This window comes from Tinamus guttatus, unplaced genomic scaffold (assembly GCF_059628265.1).
Source record: "Tinamus guttatus ecotype Peru unplaced genomic scaffold, ASM5962826v1 Tinamus_guttatus_pri_ptg000133l, whole genome shotgun sequence".
NCBI lineage: Eukaryota > Metazoa > Chordata > Aves > Tinamiformes > Tinamidae > Tinamus > Tinamus guttatus.
The window spans coordinates 3,335,209-3,362,381 of NW_028288667.1; the positions used below are offsets into that span (position 1 = coordinate 3,335,209).

Genomic DNA, 27,173 nt, shown 5'->3' on the forward strand with positions numbered 1-27,173 from the left:
TCACAAAGCAACTGTGTTCTCCAGCAATGTGGTAGCTTATTTTTTCTTTAAAAGCTTACTGTGACATTGTGTGTCTGTTTGATCTCCTCTCTTTTTAAAAGGCTTGCTAGCACTTTATGGTAGCGATAGAAGGAAATGGGGAGGATGTTGTTAGCCCCAGAGTATTGGCTAGTTTTTCAGTGGCCTTGGTAGGTGGTAAAATTTAAGGTCAGCTTACACATTCACAGTGTTTACTGACATAGCAAAACAGACCTCAGTTTTAGTCACTTGAAGGCACTTTAGAGCAGGACCAGAGGCAGCAGCGCTTCGTGCTAATGACTGCAGTTACGGCGCTCAGAGGGAGATGCAGGATGGAGCTCAGGGGCCCCATCACAGGCTGCGAGTCCACGCGAGTGGAGAACTGATGGTGTGCAGCAATTTCCCCATCTTTGCAGTTACTGAATTAGAATAAGATCTGGTTATTATGAATGTGTTCTCTATTCATAATTGTTTGGCCATTCTGTGCTGGGAGACCTTGGATTGTTTATACTGCCGTAAACCCTTTGTAAAGCATCATATAAGAAGTTGCAGTCCTGCTCTGAATTTTTGGCTTCGAGCAGTTTAAATCAGACATTTTAAAGTTCTAATTCTAATTTTGTAATGCATAAATTTATTATTTGGGGTGTGTATATGTACTCGAGGAAGGGCATTGTTTGCCCAGGGTTTTGGTTTTGTTTTGGATTTAGCAAGATTTAAGACAGAAATTTCCTGCAGTGCCTGCAAACAGCAGGATATAAAACAGGCATGCGTCCGAATTGTCAGGCTTTGGTCAGTTTAAATGAGACCTTTAATTCTATAAACTATTGCAGCATTTAATTCTGTACTTCAGAAAATGGTCTTGTTTAGCTTCATGTTTCACTGAACCGCTTTCACTGCTTTGCATTAAGCAAGTAAACTGATCAGCAGAAAAGACTAATCTCCCTGATCTGATTTGCAAGCAATAGTATGGATCACCGAGCATGCAACCTTCCATGTCCCTTATCATGAGGATTTGATATCGTTTTAAAATACAGTTTCTATTGACTTGGTAACTCTCAAGCTAATAGCCCTATTGCAGCTCAGCCAGGCCTGTGCTCTAAATGGAAAGAATGGGGAGTTAATACATTACGTTCAGAAGTGTGTGTTTATTACATCTTCACCATAAAAAGGAAGTTAAAATTGCTATGAAAAGAGAAGCTTCAAAAATGACATGAAGCTTGTCAGTCCCTGAGAATCGCCCACAAAACTCCTAGGCAGGAATATGTTTTATTTGACTGGGAAAAAAAAAACCTGTCTCCATCACTATTAAACAGAATATGCACATCAAAATAACGATCAGAATATATCGATTGCAGATTAGACAGGGCTCACAGTGTTTTTCTTTAGTTTTTAACTGTATTTCTTTTGTAAATTTTATATTTGTCATGCAGCAACATTTTTATATTGTTATCTGCTAGAGTTTTGTTATTGGAGCTGTTCATTCTAGGGGCACCAGAGTGATATTTTCAGAAATGGATAGCTCCCATTTTTGAAATAATTATTACAAGTATTCATAGTTAACTCACTCAGATGAGGACCATTCCTGTGTAGTTAGCTGAAAGTAAGAAATAGTGTTTTGTAAATAAGCATTTAAAAATCATTTTTAAATTTCCTTTCAATATTAAAACATTAATTGGTTTAGTTGGGAATAAGATGAATAACTGAAAAGAAAGCAGCATATTTCATGATCCAATATGAATTTTCATATTTATCTCTTTTTCAAAAGCATCTGGTAAACTGAGGAAAAATTTAATATTAAGTGGATATACCATCTCTCAAAGTAAAGGTTTAACAAACTGCATGCAACATCTCTGCAATATCTAGATACCCTAATGAACGCCCCTTCACATTTTATAAAGTCAATTTGAAAGAAATAAATACATATTTGTAATATCTCTAAGCACAATGTAAAGAACCCAATCCTAGTGGAATGGAAGCAGCATATTAAACAGGTTTTATGTAGCAGCAGCATATAGAGGTCTGCATGAAGTGCTTTCTGCTTTATGAACTTGTTGTTGAAGAAAAATGTACTTCATAAAAACAGTTAAGGTCTGAACTACTGTAATAATTACTGCCTTACTGCCCATCAGTTTTTAATTGAACAAATACCAGTTCAGGGCAAAATGGAAACAGATCTGCCCAGGCATAGGAAATTTTTAAACCCTAGATAAGAAAATCCAGTATTATGGAATGGAAAAGGCAGTAATTAATAAGAGAGAAGAACACCCGTACAAGTGTTCAGTAGTATGTTTCTGTGGAGATACCCTGGAGTTTTAGAAATCAGATGTTTTTCTTTGAGAAGTCTAGTATGCACTTTTGCTTCATGTAATCTAATTTATGCATGGCGAATTCTATTGACCCAACATGCCATAAAGGCTCCTCCGGAGCTGTTGTGATGTGTCATGTCCACAAACTACAGATTACACGTGCCAAAAAGTGCGTGTTTACCTGACAGATTAATGGTCCTTACATAATCGTGGCATCCTGATCTGGAATTTAAAAGCCACTGAATTGATAGAAGAGGGAGAACCCTGTTTATTTCAAAGTTAATATATTCTCATACAAAATCTCAAAAGCAGATGTTTGAGATAAAGAAATAAAATACTCTGTCCCCTTGCACCAGAGGATCTCAAAGCACTTGTCTATCAATGTCACCCTTATGTTTTTGTCCTATAAAACAGAAATTAAGCATTAAAATCAAAGCAAAATAATGTAGAGTGAGATTCCTCTAATACCTATTTCATCCTCAGCTCCTATGAGTGGTCTGAGCGATCAGAATATTTCAGATGTGTGCCTATGCATAACATCTTTGTTCTGAAGCCTCATTCCTTGGCAACTTTCATAACTGACCCGTGCCGTTGTTATTTAGTAGAATTTTTTTTTTCCAAGTAATTTGTGTTTTCTCATGAATATTATTCAATGACAGCATATGAACAAGACTCAACCCAAAGCTGCATGTTAAAATTCAGAATGATCAATACACTCATTTTAAGAATAACACAGTGTAACTCACATAACCGGAGTTGTAAATCTGTAGAAGGGACCTTTTGCCTGTGGTTCATAGCCCTAAAAATGCTGCTGAATTCAAAGAACTTCTTAACAGCAGGACTGAATTAGACCCACTCAGTGTTACAGCAATGGTATCTTCCTTAGCATCTTAGGTAAGCACTAACTTTTCATCATCTCACAGTACTTTTTATTAGCTCTGGGTTTTTTTACTAGCTATAATTTTTCCAGAACATTCCACACAGAAATTTAAACTTCTTCAAGTGTCATTACTTCACTGAAACTAATTTGTCCTTATTATTCCTCATTACCTTTTGTCTTGTAATTGCTCTTTAGAGCTTCATACAATCTGCATATTACATCCCTCTATGTGTGCTTTACTGGTCTTGGTTCTTTTTTATAATCAACATGGTCAATATATACAAATCGTAAGCACCAACCTGATTTGCTATCTGTGGTAATTGGATTCTGCATTTAATTACAGGTGGTAATGACATTTTAAGCACCTCATACAGGTGTTGGGGGGGTTTATGAAATGTTAAGCAACATTAAGAAAGTCTAAGCTTCTGGAGCAGTGCCAAATTTCAGAGGTGCCTTTCAACTCCAAATTGCAGTTTTCATTTGAGGATAATTATAGCTGTGGCCACCTGGACAGCTCCTTGTTGGAATGAAACCGTGCAGAGGCGTAAGTCTGTCTGCAGGCAGCACTTCGCATCCTCTCTATTCCTGCATGTTTTCATTTTAAATTATTCTAAATATGTTATGGGTTTTATTCTCATCCCTAAAAATACTGCCTGGCCACCTTTCTTTTTCTGTGCTGGTTGAAACCGGTGGCACAATACATTATTATATATCGGCAGCATAGCTGAGGTTGGGTGACCTTGGAGAAGATATTTGAATTATGTTGATGGCCTCCTTGATCTTGGGGGAGTTTTAATTCACATATATAGTTCCAATCTGAGAAAATGAGATGGAGATTTGTTTTGCAGCTAATGGGAAAATATATGGCCAGAACAAGGAGTTTCCTTCTCCTTCATTACTCATGTAACTTTTCCTCTCTAATGACTTTTTCCTAACCACAGACTTTAAATGTTACCTTAGCTGGCCTGTGAACATACAGCTTTATTCCTGAGATTGTTTTTAATTCTGTTTCTCTAAGAGAATTTCTAGTGTGAAAGTCTGTCTTTATTGACATAACAGGACTTCAGTGCTGAGAACTTCCAGTCTTTGGAATTGTTCTGTAAGAAGCACATCGTTGTTTCGTGGTGCTGTAGCGCTTTTCCCTGCAAATCGGTTTTACATTACACGATATCTATGTACGAGGAATATTTCTGCCTATGAAATAAAAAAAAAATCAAGCAAATATCTTTACAGAATGCTGTGAATAGCATTCCAAAATGAAGAACAGCTCACAGTGAAGCTCACACAGGAGTGGCTATGTCTTCCTTGACTCTACTGCATTAATTAGCTGACCTTTGCTGAAGTATTGCAATGGCCAAGGGACTGGAGTGCCATAACTAAGATTTTATTCCTCCTTTTAGGGGCTCTGACCTGGGAGTGGACATTTGGATCTGTTTTACATCGCAAATCCAAGATCAGGTTCTTTTATAGGTATGCACCTTCAATATTTCTAAATATAGAGATAGGAAATGAATATTCTAAATCAGCCTGGTCTGATGGTCTGTAATATATGGAGCTCAATATAGCAGATCACACGCATTCATTCTAGGCTGGAGACATTTTTGCCCGTCCACAGCTAAAGCTGAAACCAGCTGCTTTTGCAGATTTCACTCAGCTTCTCTACAGTTGGTGTTTTGCTTATTCTGAAGGAGAAGGTTCTGCAAATCAGGTATATTTCATCAACTTAGCATTCATTGGTTCCCAGTTGGTTTGGGAGAGGAGGAGAAATGGACCCTAAAAGACACTTCCTTTTGATAATTCCTCTTTATGAAGTTTCATGTTTCGTATCAGGATTTAGAACCAAATTTGAGTCTGTGGTAAGATAACCCAAAGCCTTTTGAGGGAAAAGGAGCATTACTTGGGCAAAGAAATATATGAGATGCTATGGACAGATTTAGGCCCAGATCTACCTCAGTTGTTTTTAATAATGTTATGGTCCTCTGAGGGTATTCATGTGAAGAGGTGTTTTCCGACACATGTGCATGCTACACATTTGAGAATAACCTTAAAAGAGTTATTCAGATGTAAGATCAAACACTCAGAAGTTAGTAAAAGAGACGAGAGAGCTTTCATCATTGGTCTTTGCTGAAACTTGGCAAGTATCCACTGAACATGCTGAGAAGTTAATTTTCAATACTGTTTTCCCCAAACTAAAAGAAATTCTTCTCTTTAAGGGACTGATATGATTACAGTCTTCAATCTGTTATTACTAGCATTAGCAGAAATGAGTATTGTCCCCCCCCATCCATCACTGGAAGACTTGAGGACTGTTTTGGGAACATGCTTGGCAAAGAGTCATAAGGCAACAATTAGCTGCCTAGTATAAAGCAAAGGCAAAGGTTTACTCTTTGAAGGGTTGTCTGTTTATGGAACCCACATTACAGAAAGTTTTGTCCGGATTGTTATGATCTTGTAAATACAGTGATGTTTCAGGTAAATTTGGTTAGGAAATGGATCCTCTTTACTTCTTGTGTTTTCATTTTGGGGGGAAAGTCAAACTGAATCCAGCCAAACAAAACTCTGTTTTTTTTTTTAAATTGAAATGATGCTTTCTTTAGCAAGCAAACTCTAAAAAAAATGAGAGTTTTTTCTGGATTTTGATGGATTTTTTCTCACTTGTCTGTAGACATTTTTTCAGCTATATTTGTTTAAGTATCAGCTATATTTGTTTAAGCACAGTTTTTCATTTTAATGAACAACAGATTGTGAAATATTTTGAATAAATGTTTGCAACCATTTCAAGTTTTAAGGATGTGGAAAGCAGTGAATTGCTAAGTGCTGATTTTGAATGATTGGGAAGTAGCGATTTCTCTGTAATACCTTTATTTTCATGCAAAAGGCAGTTCAGAGGGTTCCTTGGGTTGGGGGGAACGTACCTGTGTGTGTGCTGCATGTTAGGGTTTTGCCATGTAAAAGCTGATGTATAGATAATAAAAAAAATAAATCTATATGGTGCAGAGAAGATTTTAGCAATTGAATTAATTACAGTAACTTTATTAAGAGCCTGTTGCACCACTCTGATGTTTTTTCCCCACCTTTCTCTGCTGTACAAACCTGTAAGAGCCAGTGAATGCTCATGGGGTAAAATGTACCATGAGTGATTTTTGTGTTTCATCTCTGGAGACTGATCGCTGCTGATGGGATCTCACTAGTATGGCAGAAAAAAGGAAAAACAAATGTTAAATGTTCCCTGGGTCAGGTACACCCTTGGGAAGGAGTGTCTGCGTGTCAGAGTTATGCCCACGGGCTTGTCCTCAAGAGAAAAATGTGTTGGTGTCTCAAAATGGCAATTTCTTTTTTGTTGTTGTTTATTTATTTCTTTTATTTACTAGTCATTTAGCTGGAAGCCATCTAGAGAGCATTCTTCTCCTCTTGGGTAGTAATTATTAATGTGGTCTGTTGGTTTTCTTAAACAAAAAATAATATTTGCGCTTACGGCTTATGTCCACAGAAAATGTTTTGCAAGTAGTAGTTAGAAATACAAGTTCTTAGTTGCAGCTAGGAAATGTGCAGTACCACACAGAGAGGGCTTTGAAAAGATGCCTTTAAGCCATTGTATACACCATACACGGAGCATTTTAGCCATTTAAGTACCTTTTGGCTGGATGAATAAAATGAGCAAAGTGCTGTCTATAAAGCACATAAGGCCCCCTTTACATGCAGTAGCTGAGCTGTATTGCTATAAAGGACTAAACAGGCATGGGTAGAAAGTGAAGTAGCTGTTTATAGCTGATTATGAATGCAGATAGTATTTAAGTTGATGTAATATAGTTATTTACAGTGTGATAGAAAGAACAAGACTTTCACTTTTTAAATAACATAGCGCCTTGTAATTTTGAGACAAGCGCCTAGGAATTTTGGACAAGGGCCTTTTGCATTTCGTTAGGAGCCCCGCTGAAGATGCAAACATTGATTTTATGGCAGCACTAACGAACTCGTGTCCAGTTACCAACAACCTTGCGAGCCGCGAGTGGAATTTCTCCTCTCCTAAGTGCTGCCGTGTGGCCGCGTCCGGCCTCAGGAGCAGCGAGCGGAGCCGTGAGGGGAGCCAGCCAGGAGAAGTCCCTGTCCCTGCACAGGCAACACTAGTGAGGCTCTTTGGAAAGCTGGGGGAAATCATTTCATGTATTTGGAACTCTGATAAGCAGACTTCCACAAGAGAACATTGCTGAAGCAAAGAGCACCCACTGCAGCTTTCTCTGCTGGAAAACGACGCAGTGAGAGGACTCAGGGCTACTTCCTTCTCTTCTGAGGATAATAAAAATTTAAAATCTGGTCTAAGCAGCTCTGCTGCCCAAATCCCTGAATTCTATATTGGACAATTATTACAAGATTGCTCAAAGCACTTTTCAGGCAGTGATGTCAGTTGTTCTCTGTGTGAGTTAGAGAATTTTTCCAGATCTGTAGAATTATCCTGTAAATTTTAGCCTATCATTAACAAAAAGCAAATGCTGTGTGCTTTTAAATCAGCCCACCGAAACATGTTTATTCTGAAGCACCGGGGTAATCCTGTTCTACTAGTAAGTGCATTGCAAGTATCAGATGTGCAGCTGGGTTCCTGGGGCTTAATGAGATTTTGATGTGTCAGCTAAGCCGTAGTGAATGACCATAAATATATGAGCTTTACCTCTCCTAAACACAAAGTAATATCCATTTGCTTAAGTGTCACAGAAACATATTTCCCCCACAGAGGGATGGGCGATGAGAGGATGTCTTGTCCCTTCAGCTTAGCTGAAATGCTGTCACTTATTAAGCTGCAGGATCCCAGCTGTATACCTGAGCCTTAAGTACCTTTCTGGTAACTTTAAGCATAAGCTTATGGGGTTTGCTGAAGCAGGGCATAATTTGTTAAATGAGTGCTAGCATTTACACACGTGCTTAGTTCCAAGCACTATGAATAGTCATACTTGGATTTTTGCATTAGGAGGCTGAAGTATAAAGAAGAAACAAATCTAGCGGGATGTCCACCTGTTTAAACATCAGGTCATTCATAACTGTTTGCAGAATCAGGTCTGTAGAATGCACAAATCTGATGTTCAAATATGTCCTATAGCTATTTATGTCTCTGAAACAGGTTACATGTTCATTTTGTCACTATTTTTTTTATTAATAGTGTTTGAAATATAGTGTTTGAAACTCATTTTCAGATGTTATTCTCCATTGATCAGGAAAAAAAGGAGTGTCTGTACAGGGCTGACATGAATATTGACCACAAGGTGAGTAAGGAAGACCCTCATTTTTATCAGAAGCTTGTTGCTTGTTGGCACGCCAGTGATAGATCAGATGTAAAGAAAATCACTTCTGCAAAACCAATTTGCTAAGGGGCTTGTAAAATCCATTTTTAAAAAGTTATTGAGGCAAAAAAGTGGACGATCATCCAACCAGATATTTTGATCAGCTCTTCAAGGTCAAAAACTGATTACTAATTCATCAAATAACTTACTGGTATTGCTGTTCAAAGAGCAAACACCTTTGTGCAGATGTTCTACCTAATAACTGCAGTACCTAGAAAGACAAGTAGGAACAAATAGAATTTTTTACTTACTTCTGGCAATACTACAGTCGTAAGAGCTGTGGTCTTCAAAGCACCGGCAGCCCAGGTCTGTACATTGTCCATTGCCATTACAGAAAGCAGGACACCGGAGAATGGTGAGGATTTCTTGCTGGCTAGCAGATGGCTGGTTTCCTACATGAAATATTCTGTTTCCTAGCACTCTTCTTTCACATTCGTTTTCCAAAAAGGCTATCAATGCAGTCACCCAGGCCACATCATCCTTGAGTTGCAGATCTGAAAGACACATACCAATTGCCTCATCCATTTGCTTGCCAAGGACGGCTTTACATGCTAAACCAATGGTGGAATTTGCGAGGATCTGGTGGCAGATCTCCAGAGCTTTAGCATAGGTTAGACCATTAGGAGTAGGCCATGCCAATGGAAGTTTTGTCTGGCTCCCTTCAAAGTAGTCCTCTGGGAAAAAGTACGCAAAGCTCTCCGAGTCTGTTTGGCTTGGGCTTTGCAATGGATAAAACGATGAGTATTCATAATAGTTGTCTTGCCTTTTGGCTCTCTGCAGTTTTTCTGCTGGTTTAGTAAAGTTAATGAAACTGTTGTATTCCTGGCGTTTCATGGAAATGTGTGTGAGTGGCTTTAATTGGTGCTCGGGGCTACGTCGCTTTTTGACTGATTTCGGCAGGTACCTCCGATGAAAGGGTTTGGCCGACGATTTCCTGTTTCCCAAAGTGGATTCTATTTCTGGGTGAGAGACAAATTCTGATGTAACATCTAGATATGGGATTGCAGAAGTATAATCCACATTTTCATAATGGCAGCCAAAGGACTGAGGGAAGGAGTTTTGCAAGGTGCTCAGTGTGTTTACCGAGTGCAGGGACTTGGTGTTCACCTTCTGACATCTGCAGTACTTTTTCCTGTGCTTCCCTTCAGAAGGTGCTGGAGTCTTGTCGAACAAGCTCTTCCCTGGAGGTATTCTGGTTTAAAATCAGAGATTAGAAAGTAGAAACTTTCAACAAATTAGTATACATTCCTTTCTTTCCTTTCTTTGCTTACTTATACATAAACTTTCTTTCCTTGAGTCTAGGGAATGCATACATTCCCAATCTAGCAAGTACCTAATAAGTTTAAACTCTGTTTTCTTTAGTCACTTTTGCACTGTCCTTTCTGAGTTGTCGTATGTATTTTTTTAGGACTCCACTGAGACCGTTTGGTAGCAGATGCTTAAGTGCTTTGCTGGCCCTCTGCCTAAGCGCGTGACTTCACTTCACAAAACTTTTTTTAAGGTGCAGGTTACTCCTTGCGTATTGCACATGAAGTAGCACCTAGGATTTGTCCCTGATGTGGCTATTCTTGATACAGTCTGGAGAATGACTAAGGAGATGTATTTGTTTCAAGTACTTCATTATGGAATCATCTGTATCCATTTACCCTTACTCTAATTACACAGGGTTTCCTCTAAGGTCTGGAGCACTGTACTTTTTTCCTTTACATATTTTATTCTTTTTAAAATTTTTATGCATACTTTATTTTGTTCTGCTCTTCTAACGGAGCTTTCTTTGAGCTTTTCTTTTCACATGAAGTTTTCTATTGATCACAGGGTTAGGGTATCATATAAGGGAATATGGTATTTTCCCTTTTTATTTTAACCAAGCTTTAATAATGGACAAACTTCTACAGAGTTTAGTTTGAACAAACATGATTAAAGTTTCTCTGGAAACCTCATGAGTGGAAGATTTCTGATTGATCTTATTTGCATGGCACAAGAAGAATCCTAGAGCTTTGTAGAAGATACGTTTCTTGTACCAAGAGTTGGCAGTGCTTTATTCCAGACAAAGTTGATATATCACCAAAAGTTTGGCTTTTTTTTTTTTCCTTTTGTGCTACAGCCAGAATGTAGAGGATTCAGGAAAAATAAAACGTTTGCAAACATTTTGAAGTCAGATACTAGATTCTCTTGTAAAAAATGTAATTACCTTGTTCAAATATTCCACTATATATTGAAAATACCTGATGTTATTATTTTGACCATTGAGACAATACTAGCTTAAAAAAATTGCAGTGACAGTTGCAAAAATGATCCAATTTCTCTTCCTCAAATATGAGCTCAGACCTTTGTGAAACCCTTCTTCACGATGTGCAGGTACAGCAGACTGCAGTGAGATATGATAGGAAGGCTTTCATGCTCACAGAAATATACAAGCTATTATGCACTTAGCATGAATTTTCCTACAGTGTAGGACAATAAAACCTATTTTGTTGATTGAGGATCTGAAATGACCTCTTGCCCTTTGCAGTAAAAGTCAGGGCCACTTCAGATTCCACGCAGCCGTCCTGCACGCGCTGCCCGCTCGCTCCGAGTGCTCGGGACACCTGGATGTGCTGCTACTCGGAGTCACACCACAAACTAACCGTAAATCTAAACAAAAGGCCACAGGAGCTGGAAAAGGCCACTAGAGACTCTGGTTAAATATTACATATTAAATATTTAAGTAAAAATGACATACACTAATGATTAACAGAGTTGAATACTGTTACAGTGAATCCAAAACAACGGTAACTGCAAAATGTAAGCATAATTTCTCTTCCTAATTTAAGATATGTCTTTTAGAATTCCTGTTGGGATGCTGTGTTGAGGACTGAGAGGTTCTGATATCATTTTATTGTTAAAGGTACTTTGGAAAGTTGCTGTTTGCAAGCGCTCTGTGCCATTCTGAGCCCTGCAGCTGCCTGGGAGATGAGGGAGCCAGGGATGGAAGGGATGTGCCAGATGGCGAGCACACAGCCTACCTTCAGGTGCTGGAGAGTCCTGAAGACTTGTGTGCCTTAAATGTTATTTAAAATGAAATTAAAAACAGCAGCAGCAAAAATCACCCTCCAGGTTTTAATTTCTGTTGTGCCATTTCTCCGTGGGTGGATTAGAGACTGATCCAATCTCCTCTGGAGAGAGCTATAGCCTTTCCATTGATCCAGCCAGGTTTTGAATCAGGCATGGCGTCTGAAGAGTCCTTGCTCAGGGATTCAGCATAGCTAAATTTGTCACCCTCTGCCTTCTCACTTAGCAGAAGATTCCTCTGCCTTTCCTGAAGTATTCCCATCATGCGTGCCAAGTGCTAGAAAATTCCTCAGTTTCGTATTATCTTCCCAGGTGTTCTGTCTTGGCTCCTGATCTTTTTTTCAACCTTGCTTCTCCCAAGGGTCCCAAGGTATCCCCTCACTGTTCATGGCAGGTTGTCCTTGCTCTAAACTAGTTTGCCCTTTCTCTTCCGACAAGCAATATTTGACTGCTATTCACAATATCAAGTGCATTAAGTGCATTAAGATACGTTTAGGCTGCTGACTTCTAAACTGTACTATTTCTACCTACGGGTCAAAACTGGCATGAGATAGCCATCATTTCAGCTCATTGGACATCACTAGAATATGGTAGACGCATTTCTTCATTTTTTAAAAATGTAATATGTCTATTTTTTGTTGTTGTTGTTTATTTGTTAATGAAGGATTGAACCAAGCAAACAGCTTCTGCATGCTGAATAACTGCCAAGTTAATGTGTATATTGACCCATCAGACTAAGGTTTGAGTTTGTGTCACCTGTGTCAAATTTTCATGCAGTTGTTCTTCCCGCACCAAACAGGCAAAGTGTGAGGACTCAAGCTAATTTTGCAATAACTGTGCAAATAAACATAACCCATCATCACCACCATCCTGTTTCCATTATCTGCAAACCATACTTCACAAGCAAACCTGTGCGGCCAAATTGTCTCTTTTTGGTATTGGGGTCACCTTGCAGGTATCTTTAGAAATCAGTATGAGGAGTTTAAATGTGGAATAGGGATACATTACAAAGTCAGCTTCCTGGCTTTGGTTACAGACCATCCATTTCTGATCTACTGTCATTAGTAGAGCAGATATTAAGTTTTAGCATGGTACATATATTACCACACTTCGTCAAAATTTAACATTTAATCTATATTCACATATTGTAATTAGTGCTCAGGAATAAAAGAACAAGGGAAATGCCAAGTCCTTAATTAATCCCTATTGTCAATTATCTACATTTTCAAACCCTATTGTCAATTATCTGGATTTTCCAGGGTGGGGTGAGAAACGCTCCCTAAAACCCCATTTCTTCCCGGGCCTGGAAGCATCGGGGTTTGTACCTCCAGGCCTGGACGAAGTCCTCGTGGGTCGCGCTGCGGCGGAGGGGCCGCCCGTCCGCGCCGTGCGCGTCGTTGCGGCCGTCGCCGTCGAAGGTGCCGCACAGGCCGCGGGTGCCGTTGAAGTCGCCGCTCGGCGCCCGTACCGTCAGGCTCAGGCCCCACGCGCTGACGTCCGCGCGCACAAACGCTCCCGAGGGGAACAGCAGCTGGAGAAGCAGGAAAAGGCCATTACCGAGCTTTCTATGTGGTAAAAAGTGTCCGTTTCTGTACTCTAAAGAGTAGGATGCCAGCTACACAGGTGGTGATTTAAGCTCACTTAGATATCACTATACATATTCATTCCTGCTGTCCTATAAGCTTACTTTCAGATTCTCTCATGCTAATATCTGATAACTTTATACAAATATAAATCCACACAAGTGCTTCCTTTTAAAATTAATAATTACCTTCACTGAAGTTTTCCCACTGGTAAGTTAGCAGCTAATTTTTGAAGAAACTTCCATGACACTAAGACCACCCTTGTGTCTTCGCCTAGGAAATTGTTTCTTTTAGATAAACTGCCAAGTCTGAAAAAGAGCTTTCTTCCCTCTGAAAAATCGTTTCATTTTCCAAGGCTGGATTACCCAGAAAATGATTGTGTTTTAAAGTGGATAAAGCAATTTTCTCATTAAAGAACTTGTGGTAGGCTTATGCTGACCTTTAAAAGCAAAAAAAATCTTGAGGGTAAGACAAAGAAGTAGAGCTGTGTGGATAATGGATTTTTCAGATTGGTGGCCCAACTGAAAAAAAAAAAAGAATAAATCTCTTCAACTGAAATGTATTGTTTGTTTCCTACATTTTTCCAGGTAAAATGGTTTTGAAGCTGATCTATATCAGGCGTGGGAGGAAGAGAGCTCTATCCTGATAACTAACCCTAGTATTTTGGTTGATCCAGAATTAGAAGTTTCGAGTTAAATAAAAACATACATTAAATAATTGGAAACTTTTAATTTAAGTATTTAACTAATGTGCATTGCTTTTTATTTCTTTTGTTTCCTTTTAATTGTGATTTTTTAATTATATACATTTTTATTTTCTATATTTCCTCCTCCTTTATTACCAGAATTTATATTTGCCTACAGTAAATACTAATCTTAGGCGTTTTCTCTTCCTAGCACTTTTTGTGTTGCTGCCTGTGTGCGATCTCCTGGTCTGATTGAGCTGAGCAGCGAAGTTCCAGTGAGCTCAGTGGGAGCTGGGGATGCTGTGTTTTGAACTCAGACTCACTTTAGTTTGATCTGGGCATTTAAAGTATCTTTTTCTCAGAATATTGACCTTGGCCAGCAATGGAAGTGAGCACTCAGTTGGCTCATGCTTTGTGCCATATGTCTGTCTGTCTTTAAGATGCAGGATTGGCCTGTGTAAATCAGCAGTAGGACTCTCCCGAACTACGGTGGCACACGATGAGCCTGCGAAACACCAAAGTTTGGAACAGGCGCAGGTGCTGCCAACCATGGAAGAGATGAGCAAGCAGATGGCACAACTGTGCCAGCTCCATGTCAAAGTCTTCCTGAATGGCTCACGTAAAACCAGTTCTCCAAATACTTCACAAGGCCTTGGCCGTATGTTCACCTTAGCTGTACTGGCTTTGCAAGGTAAGTTAAAAAATGATTCGCAAACTGAAAGCTAGAATGACTTGATTAGTTCTTTTTTTCTAAGTTTTTTTTTTAAACATATAAGAGGAAAACTGTGGGCACAGACCTGGGTGAGTTTCTTCTTTGAGGTAAACATGTGCCTTCTAGTTACATCCTTTGCTGCCAGGAGGAACCACCGGCTACAACGCTGAGTGCAAATCCAGCAGTCAGGGCTGCAGGAGCTCTTTCAGTCCTCTGTGCTGTTCGGATTAGTATTTGCAGGTGTGGATTTATTTCAGGAATTTAGAGGGCTGTAACACTTTGTTTTCTTCTTGCCCCTGTTAAGCTGTGCAATCTGCCACTGAGGACCTGACAAGTGTCCAGCTTTTCTGTAACCCCCATGGATTTAACCATTGCTGATGGGGACTTTGAAGAAGCCTTATTGAGAACTCAGCTTACAGAGATATAGGAGGGCTGGCTGTTGGAAGCTGCCACCACGCACAGAGCAGAAAGCAACTTAACATGGTTCAAAGCAGCCACTTTGGGAGCTGCCGGAGCCGCATCCTGACTGTGCGATGTGGGGCCATGCACGTTGCTCTGCCATTCCTACAGATTCCTGCTTGGATGAGGGTTGGATTCATAGCTGTGTCCTGAAGGTGTCCTAATGTATTTTAAGCTCAGAGGAAATCAGTGAGACTTACATGAGGTGTAAATGAGGGTGGGGGTTTCCTTGCTAAGATCATTGTGGTAATAAAACTGCAATTACGTGGCATTCAGTTGCAAAATGAAATGACAGCTTGCTCCCTGCTTTTTCTCTATTCTATAATTAAGTGACTTTCAATTAGTAGCTTATCAAGATCTATTCCAAGGGAGATCACAAACAGAGTCAAAACATGGGAACTCCCTCGCATCCTTCTGGCTCTGCTGTGGACCTGCTTACACTCTAAGTAATTCCTGGCAATAAATCTTGATGATACAACTTGAGGATAAAATTATCTTCTTGGCTGTAACTTGCGGCTCTACTCCTCACCAAACCCCCCTAGTGCAACCTGCTCTTATTCTTCCAATGATTGCAACCAGTAGAGTGGATTAAAATTCCCCAGTCTGGATAAATGATAGGCATCATTTTGCATACCTGCAAAGCATATTATGGTCTTATCTTTTTTTTTTTTTGGCAAATTACTTTAAATTATGTCAAATATTCTATGTTTGCAGCCCATTTTCATGGCTTCTGGCAGCTATCTGGATCTCTGTATTATTGCCTTCCTGTCACATTCTACCATTCCATGGTTCTACTCTATCTACCTGTGATCTTGCCTTGAATATTTATATCAGAAGCACTGCAAAAACAATTGCTTTAAGAAGTGAAGTGTTTGGGTAGTGCCTAGTGTAACTAAACTGTGAGATTGATGCACTGCGAGTAGCAAGCAACAATATTCGCCCTGAGATGGGTTTCCACGACATTTCTAGAGATATTTGCAGACACGTCTCTAAGAAATACCCTGAGATATTTGGTTGTTTTTGTTTTACTGTTTGTTAAACTAACCCTTTAACTGGCTCCTTCCCTCGGTCTCATTTTCCGATACCCTTTGCGGCCTCAGACATTTTTGTAGCTACCTCCGTAATCGCTCGGCGGTACCAAACTCCCAGTTGCCCGAGCGGCACCGCCAACAAGAGCAGCACCCGAGCCCCCACGCACCGTGATCTTCCTTCCTCCGTAGGACTCGAGCACTCGGACGCGGTGGCCGCGCACGTCCAGCCGCGGCTCGGCGCGTGTCCGGCCGCACGTGTCCAGCACGGCCACGTCGTCGCCCTCCCGCGCCGCCACGCCGCAGTTGCAGGATGCGCCCGGGCGCCCGCACCGCCGCTGCCGCACGTGCACCGCGAACGGCCGCCGCGCGCTCCCGCACAGCAGGAAGGTGCCGGTGCCGGGACTGTCGTAACGCCTGGATGGGAACAAGCAAAAACAGCCTTGAGACACCCCCAGCTCCCCAGGAGAACGGACAGATCGACACGTGGGGAGACAGGGAGCACCGCGAGGAAGCTGCTGCCGCTGCAGTTATTAGCCGGGAGTGCATAAGAATTCATGGGAGAAGCTGGTGGCTGCCGAAGAGCTGCTGCTATGGCAACGGGCAGGGATAAAAAGGATAAACATTTGATAAAAGCAAATGGGAAAAAAAGTCCCTGCCTCCAGGCCTTAATAAATATGTTTTGGTTCTAACTGGATGCTTTACAGCATGATATTCTTCAAAGCAAAATCAGTGCTCGAATAACATCCTCTATGACTAATTACTAACTTTTACAAGACTGAGTGTGGCTAGGTGAATATTTCATATGAAGAAGTGAGATTCTACTGAAAAACAGTTAAAAGGACTTTTTTTTTCCTCACTTGCAGAACAACTTCTTTATGAGTAGAAGTTTCAGTCTGAATGGATTGGCAATCAGCACATTGCAGTGTGTTCAGCAATTTGGAGCTTTCATTTTTCTCAGGAGAAAAAGTCCTTGCTCCATCTGAGTTCGTGAGGAGACTAATCCCACAGATGTTTCTCCCTGCACTAGCGAGCCAAAATTCCTGTGTCCTGCAGCACAGTGCAGTGGGAGTCCAGCATGAAGCTCTACAGGAGCATCCTCCTGCATTCTCTGCTTTCTCACCCAACGATCTTGCTTTACTCTTCTGTATTTTATTCCAACACAACATACATAACTAAAAGAAAACAGTAGCTATACTATAGCAGTAGCAACTATATAGACGTTGCAGGAGGTCTTGCCACATAAGCCAACAGTTCTCATCCTTAAAAGCAGTGGATTCTCCTGCTGTCTTTTAAGGCACAACATGTTGTTTTAAACAAGATTTTTACGAAATTGAGTAACATGGGAAATAAGCTATAAGCTATTAATAATAATCCTTATCATATTCTGCAATAAAAAAAAGAAAATAAGAAAAGCATTTTGCAAAGTATAAAGTCAACCACTAAACTAAGTAACAGGATTTTTTTAAAGCAGCGTCACATCACTGTTTTTTAGTCAGTGTTTTCTAGTTAGAGGTACAAATCATTTATTGTTTTATCTTTGGTTCAACACCCAAGATGTTTTAGAGTGCTATCAAGATTTTACTTAGATAGTAAAATCTTAGAAAGCCATAGAAAGTGTGTAACCTAAAGTACAGCAAGAATTTAAACCCCAGCTTCTTTCCTCTGCAACGATGCGCACTGGACTTTATACTTAATCTTGAAAAACTTAGTGAAGTTGACTACAAAATGATTTTGAATTATTCTGTCTCATCTTATTTTCTAATCAAGTACATAACGCCAAGCCACTGAGGTGCGGTTGCAAATACTGATTAGGACTAAGGAAAACATTAAAAATATCTAATCTCTTTTAGCATCAGATGCTGGCTCCATTTGGAACTCTTCACAGGAGAAAATGAGGAGCCAGGAAATTTAACAAGAATCACCTTGCAATTTCCTTCAATAGCCCTTTCAACAAGAGGTGTTTAGAAGGAAAGGTTTTTAGACAGGTTGATGGAAAAATATGCAGCAAAATGACTATAGCTAGACTAATCAGGTGTATCTAGTAAATAAGATAGTATTAGCTTATGTATATAAATATCATTCCAGTAATGGGAGCTATTCAGTGTTTAATAAGCAGAGACAATGGATCCAATCCAGCTCTCTTGGAAGTCACTTAGAGTCCTTCAATTAAGTCATGACACAGATTCCATAGCACAAAACAGATTTGCAATGTGTCTAAATTGAATCTTTCAGCTGGCTTTGAATTACTTGAATGGATAATTGAAGGTAATCAGGTAAACTTTTGTGATGTTTATACAACTATAATTGTGATAATCATTCATTGGACAATATTTAAGAAATCAAATTGCAGAGCTGAAAGCATCAAGCGGAGTTATTGGAGCTCCTGCACCAGGGGACTCAGCAGATTCTTTGTGAAACAAGCCCTATTGCTTGGGTCTGAATTGCCCTGTATTTTGCATCTTGCATTTCTGCTTCTCTAATAATCTACAGCAATGGATACTTCCATTAAAGTGGTCCCCTCCCTGCTCATAGGTGTTTAGGCTGTTTTCCAAGAAGTACATCACGTTCTTTTTCTTTGTGCTCTTTATCCAAGAATTGGATTTTAAGTCTTTGTTTAAGATAATGAGATGTTATTGTAGGATTTTTTTCTCTTGGCTCATGGTAAGGAACGATAAATGTGTGTGATATATGTTAACACTGGTAGTAATGTTAGATTAAGTAATGTGATCTCTGAACTGTTCATCAGGCTGCACTGAGATCTCCTTCACTGTTTTATCGATTCAGTTATTACTGTGACTGCTCCTAAACTTTTCCCCTCACAGTTTTGCTACCAAATCATTTGATGTGTTGGAAGCTTCTGCTTCCCTCGTTAGTGAGAACAGTTTTATGCTATTTGGTGCCCTAGGAAGTATTGGATTATGCTGCAGGATGTCCTCAGGTTTCCCCATGTTCATCGCTGAAGTGTTCTCAGGGCAAAGCTCCTGGGTTATGTTCAGAGCTTTCTGGAAGCCTGGGGGTATAAAAGCTTCCAGCAATTGCCAAAAAATAGAAGTCTAGAAGAGCAGCTCTGGAAGGGAAGGGCTGCCTTGTCGTGTCCAGGACTTCGTTGTGGACTGCTGTGATGAATTCTACTAAAACCAAGGACAAGGACAAAGTTGTGCAAACTGAGCTGTTCTGTAACCAGACAGGGACTGGTGGCAGTGTCCCTAGGATAATACTGCTGCATTTGTATAAATGCTCAAGAAATCTCACAATTCTTTTGTGAAATAAAAAAAAAATATTTTAGCAAAATGCAAAATAACATTAATCATATATAACTCACCAATCAAGAAATATTTCCCTTTTTACACTTTGCCATAAAAGGATTTTCTCCATGTTGAAAGCTAATATTTCATATTTAAGAATCTACAATTTACGATATGGAAGGCTTTTATATTTATAACATGCCATAACTAATAATGAAGGCCATGCTTCTGTTTTACAAGGCTTTCACATTCATTTAATTTAGAAGGTACTTTGCTATAAAAGGAAATGCTATTTCTGGATTTTAGCTAGTATAATTAGTGCTATGCACTAATACACACAAATTGAGTGTGCTTGCACTTTAAAGTATGACAGTTTCTTCTTTGATTTTCAGTCTATTTATTTGGTCAAAAGAATAAAAATGATAAAATAAATATTTCTTTAAAATACATATTAGCAAAAGGCATATGGAAGGTGAGTATTATCATTGCAGCCGTGTTAAGTATTTTAGTTATATTATGAATAACTAGCTACCCTAGAAGTAATGCAAACTCAGTAAATCAAATTGAAAAATATTGTCAAGTATTTGCAAAAGTTAACAAATGAAGTATTGTTGTGAAATCTCACAAAATAACTTATACATTAGAAGTAACCATTTCAGGAGGAAAGCTTTGCTATCAAAAACTCCAAGTCTTCCAGGCAGTTTTTTGATTCCATTTTCACATTTCCAGCTTGCAAATTTGCTAAAAAAAAATAGCATCAAAGTTTATAAATTAAGTTTTAATGAGTCTTGTTTTTCTTTTAAATTTTGGAAACCAAAAGCTTGCAGTTTTCTATTTTCGTGTCTGCTTTCATCCTTGCTTTTCTCCATTGTGTATTTTTCCTTCACTTCTCCATTGCTAATGGGCAAACCAGAAAATCTGGGAAAGGCAGGAATATGTTTACGTTCATGTCCAACTGCATAGAAAATGTTCCTACTATTCCATGCTGCCGACACTCCTGCAGGTTTGCTAATGGCAATGCTCCCCGGGTTCAGACTTTCTCTTGCTTGGAGCGTTGCAGCTCCTAGGTTGTCGCTCCACAGGGCTGCATGGAGAGTAGGCAGGAAGGGTGCTGAAGACCCAGCCGCTCTTATCCTTTCAGCCCATTGCTTCCTAGTCCCTAGGAAAAGTTTCTTGGAGTTTATTCTCTTTCCTTGCTCCACCATTTATAATCTACAGAGATCCCCTAGTCCCTCTCTAACAGCTTTTTGTTGTTGAAGGACATTTTTGTGACTTCTTACTTGAGCCCACAAGCTTTCTTGGGGCAATTGTTCTGTATTCTCAATACCTAATGCACATCTTATTTAAAGCACAGTTTTCTACCACATAATGTTTTGGAAATGTTTCCATTCCATAACTCTGTCTTGACGTTTGTCTGAGGGTTATAGGTTTGCATCAAGGCAGAGGCAGGAGTTGCATTCACTGCTCCTTAAATACAGAACTTTAAATTCATTTGTCAATATGTTACCATTTTTTAGATTAATGCATGCAATAAGCAGAGAGAGAGGTTGCCTAACTGATGTCTAATAGGGCAGCATAATCATTATAATAATTGAAAGAGAAATTATTTACAGTAATAAATGGGAAACTAAGTAGGAGTAATGGGACTGTGAAATGATGGGTAAGAAACTTGGCTGGATATCAAGAAGTGATATGTCTTAGTGAAATAACCTGATTATCGAGATGGCAGAAGCCCCATCTCTTGGCTAGACAGGACAAAACAGCAACGAATGTCCACAGGGAAGAAACTTCCTGTACTGAGGGCCCAGGGTATTCCTGGGATTTTTTCTTTTCAGGATTTTGTGATTCTGAGGTAGGGCGCTGCAGAGGGATGGTCTTTTCCAATCTCCCTGTACTCAAATGGATTGTACACTTGCCTAGAAGCATTTCTACGTATTAACAGTAAAGGGTTCCAAAATGAGTTATTCAAATAAAATTGCTGTAACATTTTAAGCCCCTCTCCCCCATTTTTTTTCCTCATGGAAGCTTGGTTATAATATGTCTGAGAGGGTACCCCCTTTCTGAGAGGGAATTTTCAGTAATTCATAACTTTCTTCACACAACAGTCTGGTGGGTCATTATCCACTCTTAGCCCCAAATCAGAAGTGACTATTTTAGAATGTAAATGTATATAAAGTTTTTAATTAATAGTGCATATCTAATTTAGCATCCCAAAGGTGAAGCAATTGCAGATACAAGCGGCATGTGGGTGTCTGTGTGCCACTTGGAGCTCTTCCCTTGTAGTTCCCTCCCAATGACTGTACTGCCAAGTTCTGGCCCATGACAGCCCATTTTAGTGAGGTTTGAAAGACCCTTGGAAATCCAATGTTTTCTGTGGCCAGGGAAAAGTGATCATCTTCTCACTGCACTGAATCCTGGGAGCCCTGAGTCTTTCTCCCAGCTTTGTTTCAGACTGAGCGACCCAACCTGCATGAAACAAGTACCAGACCCCATGAATGACGGTACGTGGCCAAAGTAGAGGGAAGCCCTAGATAGGCAGTGACTGATCTCCGAGCTGGGACTACCCAGTTCAGGTGACACTTCTGCTTGAATGTAACCCTTAATGGGCCAACTCCCTCTCCCCCTTGCCTTTCAAGCCGAGACTTTCCCATCTTTGACGTCATTTCGGAGTTTATGTTCCGACAAATGCATGCTGCTAGCTCCAGAGCATGCTGGGTTGAAATTGGGACATTAGGATGTTGAAATTAGAATATCATGCCTGCTGAGCCCCTCTGGATGCTATATTCATAAAATCATTATCTGTCCCGTTATGAGGTTAACAGCGGAATGGCAAATCTGGAATGTGATCTGAAATATTAGTAACTGTTCTTCAAACATGCCAGCTGTAAACTTAAAGAACTTCTGATTATGCAAAGCATCTAGGGTAAATATATTCATAAACGATTAGGCAAGTTAATTGAAGAAAAATTGTGTACTGTAAAGGCTGTAAAACACAAAGGTACCATCTTTGGCTCGCTAAATCTTTCAGCAGCTTATCACTGGGTCATACTATCACCATTTCTGAAGTTCTTCTGTCTGGACAGTGCAGCTATTTTGTTTCCTTTGTTATGATTATGACTGTCAGCTCCATGCAGAGATGCAGAGGTTCATACACAAATGCAGCAGCGTTCTTGGGCCAAGTGACTTTGTGTCACGCTTTCCTGTGCTGCTGTGGGGATGCTCGGGTTGAACTGGGGTGTCTGTAACGCAGTGCTGCGTCATGCTGCAGACACCCACATTAACAACCGTTTTGTTTGAAGAACATATTAGAATCTGACCTTTGTTCTGTAAAAATCACTCAAGATCAGAAGCATTTTGGCCTCAGGATTAAAACAGTCCTAGTGCTTTTGTTAGCAGCTGCACGGAGACTGCACGTTGCTGAGGCCCTGCATTAATCACTATGAGCAAACCAGCACAACGCTCTTTTGTTGTTTCATGTACAACCAAATACATGCTACAACCGGAAACCAAAGACTGCAGTAATTGAGGCAAATTATTTCAAAGCAGAATACTCACCATCCATCAAATGTGATAATGTGAGGATCAGTGAAAGAGTAGCAGTTCCCTGTTGGGAGGTCTTGAACTGTGACCTAGTTAAAATGAAATGTGTAATGAATCCAGCCAACGCAGCGGGTTTGCTTCATTACTGCTCCTCCCAAAACATAAGGGGCAGCATTTCTGTGTCAAGTATAAACTGAAATCTGACTTTAAAGCATGCGAACAAATTGGTACAGAATAGGCTTTGCTTTCAAAAATTTGATCATGTGCAATGTGAGGAGTTTGGAGCGCTCATATCCCACCAGGGTAGATACGGATTCCAGGGTCTGCTAGATGGTATAAGGAGGTAATTAAGTAGCATTACTTTTTTTTAGTCGTCGTGGACAGCCCACTAGTTTGACCTTAAATTTCCTGATTCAGCATTGACTGATCAATGTATTTGCTGTGCACATTATTGATCAGGTCCCAGTGCTGAGGCTCAGGCTGTAGGTATGTGAAGGAAGGGAAGGGATCTGCCAAGATGAGCAGAGATCCTCGACTGCGTCATCTCTCAGCTCCCTCGGCGTAAGCTGGATCACAGCCCAGGTCTGAGAGCTCTGGACATGAGGAAGCAGAAATGCTGCCACCGACAGCTAGAGGTAGGATAGCTCCCACTGAAGTGGCAATCACTTTGCTGCAGCACGGTTAGGCCTCCATTGCCACCTCCTCTCGAGACGGCGCTTTTGCGTGATTGCTCACTGCTATCCAGTTCTCAGCAATGCAAAACGGGGTTATTTGCATAGGACCTGCAGTGATTTGCAATATGAACAGCTCCTCGGTCACTGGATGAAGTGTTATGTTTTTCCCCATCTCCAGCCCACCACGGATTTTGTGGTCAGAGCTGCTTGCCTGCTCTTTGCCCATGAGAAATCCAGAGGTGCAATTCAGTTAGTTCTGCTGTGATCTGTGGCGCAGGGAAGAAGAATGGCCAAGATACCCCTGTGGAGCCTTTTGGTGACAAAGCAGAATTCAGCTTTTTTGGTGGTAGTGAAATTAAATGAGCAAGAGGGACCTCCACTCACTGATAAAATTCCTCACCCAGGGCGATGCATCATCTTTCAAAATGCTCTATAACCATCCCACAGGGATATTGCTTGTACACCCACAGGGTCTGGTGTTCCCAGCTAGTAGAGTGATTGCCTTGAGGAATGAAAAGCGCCACATCCCTTTGAGCAGCATTTTGACACGAGGTCAGTTGCATTGTTTGCATTTACAGCGTGGTGTAAAGGGTCATCACAGAATTTTCCCATTTTCTCCACAGCCACGAACAAACACATACACCTGCCCCTATCTGCCCTGCTCTTATTTTACATGATACCAGTAAAGGATGTGACTGTACATGGAGCCTTACGTTGCTGAAGAAATCCATTTCTGTGAGGGGAAATGAATATGTCAGAATATTCTGCACACCATTTCCATTCAGTTTTCAGTTAAGTCGAAAATAGTTGAACAAGCCTGAACAACTAAAATCCACAGTGGTGGGTTTTAGCATACGAGTTTCTCCGTGATAAGTTTCAGGAACTAGTTTACATTAATGCCTCTGATTATCTGCATAGCAGCAACGGGGACAGGGGAATAATGTCTGTTTGTTTCTATAGATCAAATTTTTACTAGGATTTGATCTGATTTATTATTAAAATTGATTATCTTCATTTCACATTTGCTATATTTTCGTAGCTTAATGGACTACAACTGCATCCATACTATATATTTCATTGGAAGTATGGTTTCTGTTCGTTATAATAGACCAGCCTGGATGTGCCACCGCTCTGGCAGTTTTAGCTGAATCAAATTAGATATTATCCTGTCTTATTCTCTCAGGCCATGGGATTACAGCACACTGCTATGAAACCTCCCAGCTGAGAGGCTGAAAGACCTTTGCAAATGATGGGCCAGTTGCTGCTTGCCACACTTTTTTGGGCAGGCTGTCTGCAGCGCAAGTGTGGTTTGGCTCTCTGATAGCTTCTCATTATTTTTATTTTGGACATTTATATAGGAAGAGACAGAGTGGGTAAGAGTGTCATCGGAGGTCTCCCGCTGGTTACTGGCAGGGTCACAAATTGAACACAGCAGTACCGATTCTCACTTCTCCTCCCTTTCTAATTACTGAGGCACTCACCCTTTTTTGCCCAAAGTTTTCTTGCAGGTCCAGCCTTCCTTTCATGCCAACCAATTTTATCACGTGGTTTCTGAGCTTTTTTGGAAACTTTCCTCCACACTATGACAAGGAATGTTAATTCCCTAAACTGGATTTCGCCCCTGCCTGCTCGCCAGGCTCACTGGCAAGCTGGACTGGGTCTGTAATCCAGCTGTTCACCCTGCTGACGTGCTGACTGATTATCAGACCTGAGTCTGTTACAGCAGGAAGCTTTGCATGCTAATCTTCTTGGCACAGAAAGACACTGGTTTGGTTTCCTACCCTAACAGCAGTCCCCAAATGTTGGTGCTCATATGGTTCAGATTTATCGTGTTGCCTTGCTTTCTCCGATATTAAAACTCCCATTTAAATTTGACATGTTCTCCAGACTACTTTAGGAACCAACCTGCACATCCTTTGGGGTGTAGTCGCTCCAGAGCGGCCCGCTCCGTCCGGCCGCGTCGGTCCTGGCGCTGATGCGGGTGACGCGGTCCCCGTCCTGCGCGAAGTCTGTCACGGCCGTCACGGTCAGCGCGGCCGCCGCGCAGCTGCTCGCCGTGCAGGGCAGCGCGTGCAGATCCACCTGGCACGATGACAGGGCCACGTTCGGGGGCCCCACGAGCCGGGTATCTGCAACGAACACAAACACCGAGTTCCACACGACACGTCCCAGCAGCTCTCCTTTGTACCGTCCAGCACAAGTGTTTTACATTCCCCGACACGCATGCATGAAACCAGATGGGGTTTGTGTGAAGACAATTGTGGCTGACTTAATCTGGCATCCCTTTGCACATTTTACTATTTTTTCCCCTTTTTTATATATATTTTTTCCTGCATTAGATTTTTTACTAATACTCATTGGTGCTGTTCTGTCCACAGGTGTTTATATTTCTGGAATGACCGTCTTTATGAGTCCATGTGCAGAAAATGAAGATGAGTATTTCTCATGACAAAGAATGAGATGAATCTGTGTTTCAGGAAAGTGTTTATCTTTCACTAACTTTATTATAAAAAGGGTATCTGCTGAGACTTGCTTAATTTAAAATAAAGGGAAGTTTTTTTATTTTCAATCAGTTTTCAGTAACTTTCAAGTCTGGGACAGGAAGAAAAATGCAACAGATCAGTACATTCTTCTCTCTTACAGGTTTTTGGATTTGGCTAGGTTATTTTGCTCTGTAAAATGATGGTAGTATCATTTCTATCTTTTATAGAGGAGATGTGAGGACAAATTCACTAAAAGACTGAACAAAATAATATATGATGGTGTTACTGGCTATATAAGTGTCTATGATGAGTGGGAAAGTGATGGGTGATGACAAAATCCATGTGGCAACGGTAACTCAAGCTTATGCATGCAGCTCTGCCCCTGCCCATCACCTCTCTTAAAACGAGAATAGTGGTGTCCGTTTCTCTTCAGTGCTGATCCTTCACGCTGAGGTCACAGGTAAAATGGTAATTCACTGTTTTTTTCATGGGTGTGTTTTTTTATGAGCATTGACCATTTGGTTCTGAGCCAGCTGGCCTACATTTTGGATAATGTCTGTCTTCTCCTTAAGGAGTCACTCAAACCTTCATGAATTCTTTAAGGAGTATATAATGAAATTTGGGGCCTAGAACTGCTTTCAGGACTATCAGTGTTTGTGCTAAATGTTTAATTTTCCGTTGCAGGCCAATATTTATGAGATGAGAATATACAGTGTCCTGGAAAGCGTGGCAATGGAATTAATTGGATACAAATCTAAGTGATTTTTTTATCATTTTTTCAGATTTCTAGCTTTGTTTAATAATTTATATGAGATGGTATTCAAGTGTTCTAAGATTGTATTTCTAATAGATGGTATCCAAGTCTTCTAAGATTGTATTTCTAATACGATTAAGTTATCAACATTTTATTCCTTATGGAAAAGACTCATAAAATGGAAATGAAATTAACCCTTTAGAGTTCTATAGAAGCTGCAAACATTAATTGCATATTATTTCTCATACCAAATCCTTAAAGGCTGCTGTATATCATATAGAAAAGTCTTTGCTCATTTTCAAGGTTCCTGATTCAATTAAATTGGAGGTTTCCATAAGGAATAGTTACTGCCACTGCAGACCCATGGGCTGTGCTCAGAACTCAAACCAGAAGTTTAAAATCAAACAAAATGGTCTTGT

General features: G+C 40.3%; 1 protein-coding gene across 1 annotated transcript in view; it reads right to left on the minus strand.

Annotated features, from left to right (window-relative positions):
• The window catches only part of LOC104569999 (von Willebrand factor D and EGF domain-containing protein), a 160,654-nt gene that overhangs the window by 79,097 nt on the left and 54,384 nt on the right, over positions 1 to 27,173 (minus strand). Inside the window, exons 7-11 of the mRNA XM_088521813.1 lie at positions 25,423 to 25,646; positions 22,859 to 22,932; positions 16,226 to 16,472; positions 12,914 to 13,119; positions 8,789 to 9,729 (exon numbers count right to left, since the gene is read on the minus strand). Of these exons, the coding sequence (XP_088377939.1) occupies positions 8,789 to 9,729; positions 12,914 to 13,119; positions 16,226 to 16,472; positions 22,859 to 22,932; positions 25,423 to 25,646 (1,692 nt within the window). The remainder of the gene's footprint in view (positions 1 to 8,788; positions 9,730 to 12,913; positions 13,120 to 16,225; positions 16,473 to 22,858; positions 22,933 to 25,422; positions 25,647 to 27,173) is intronic.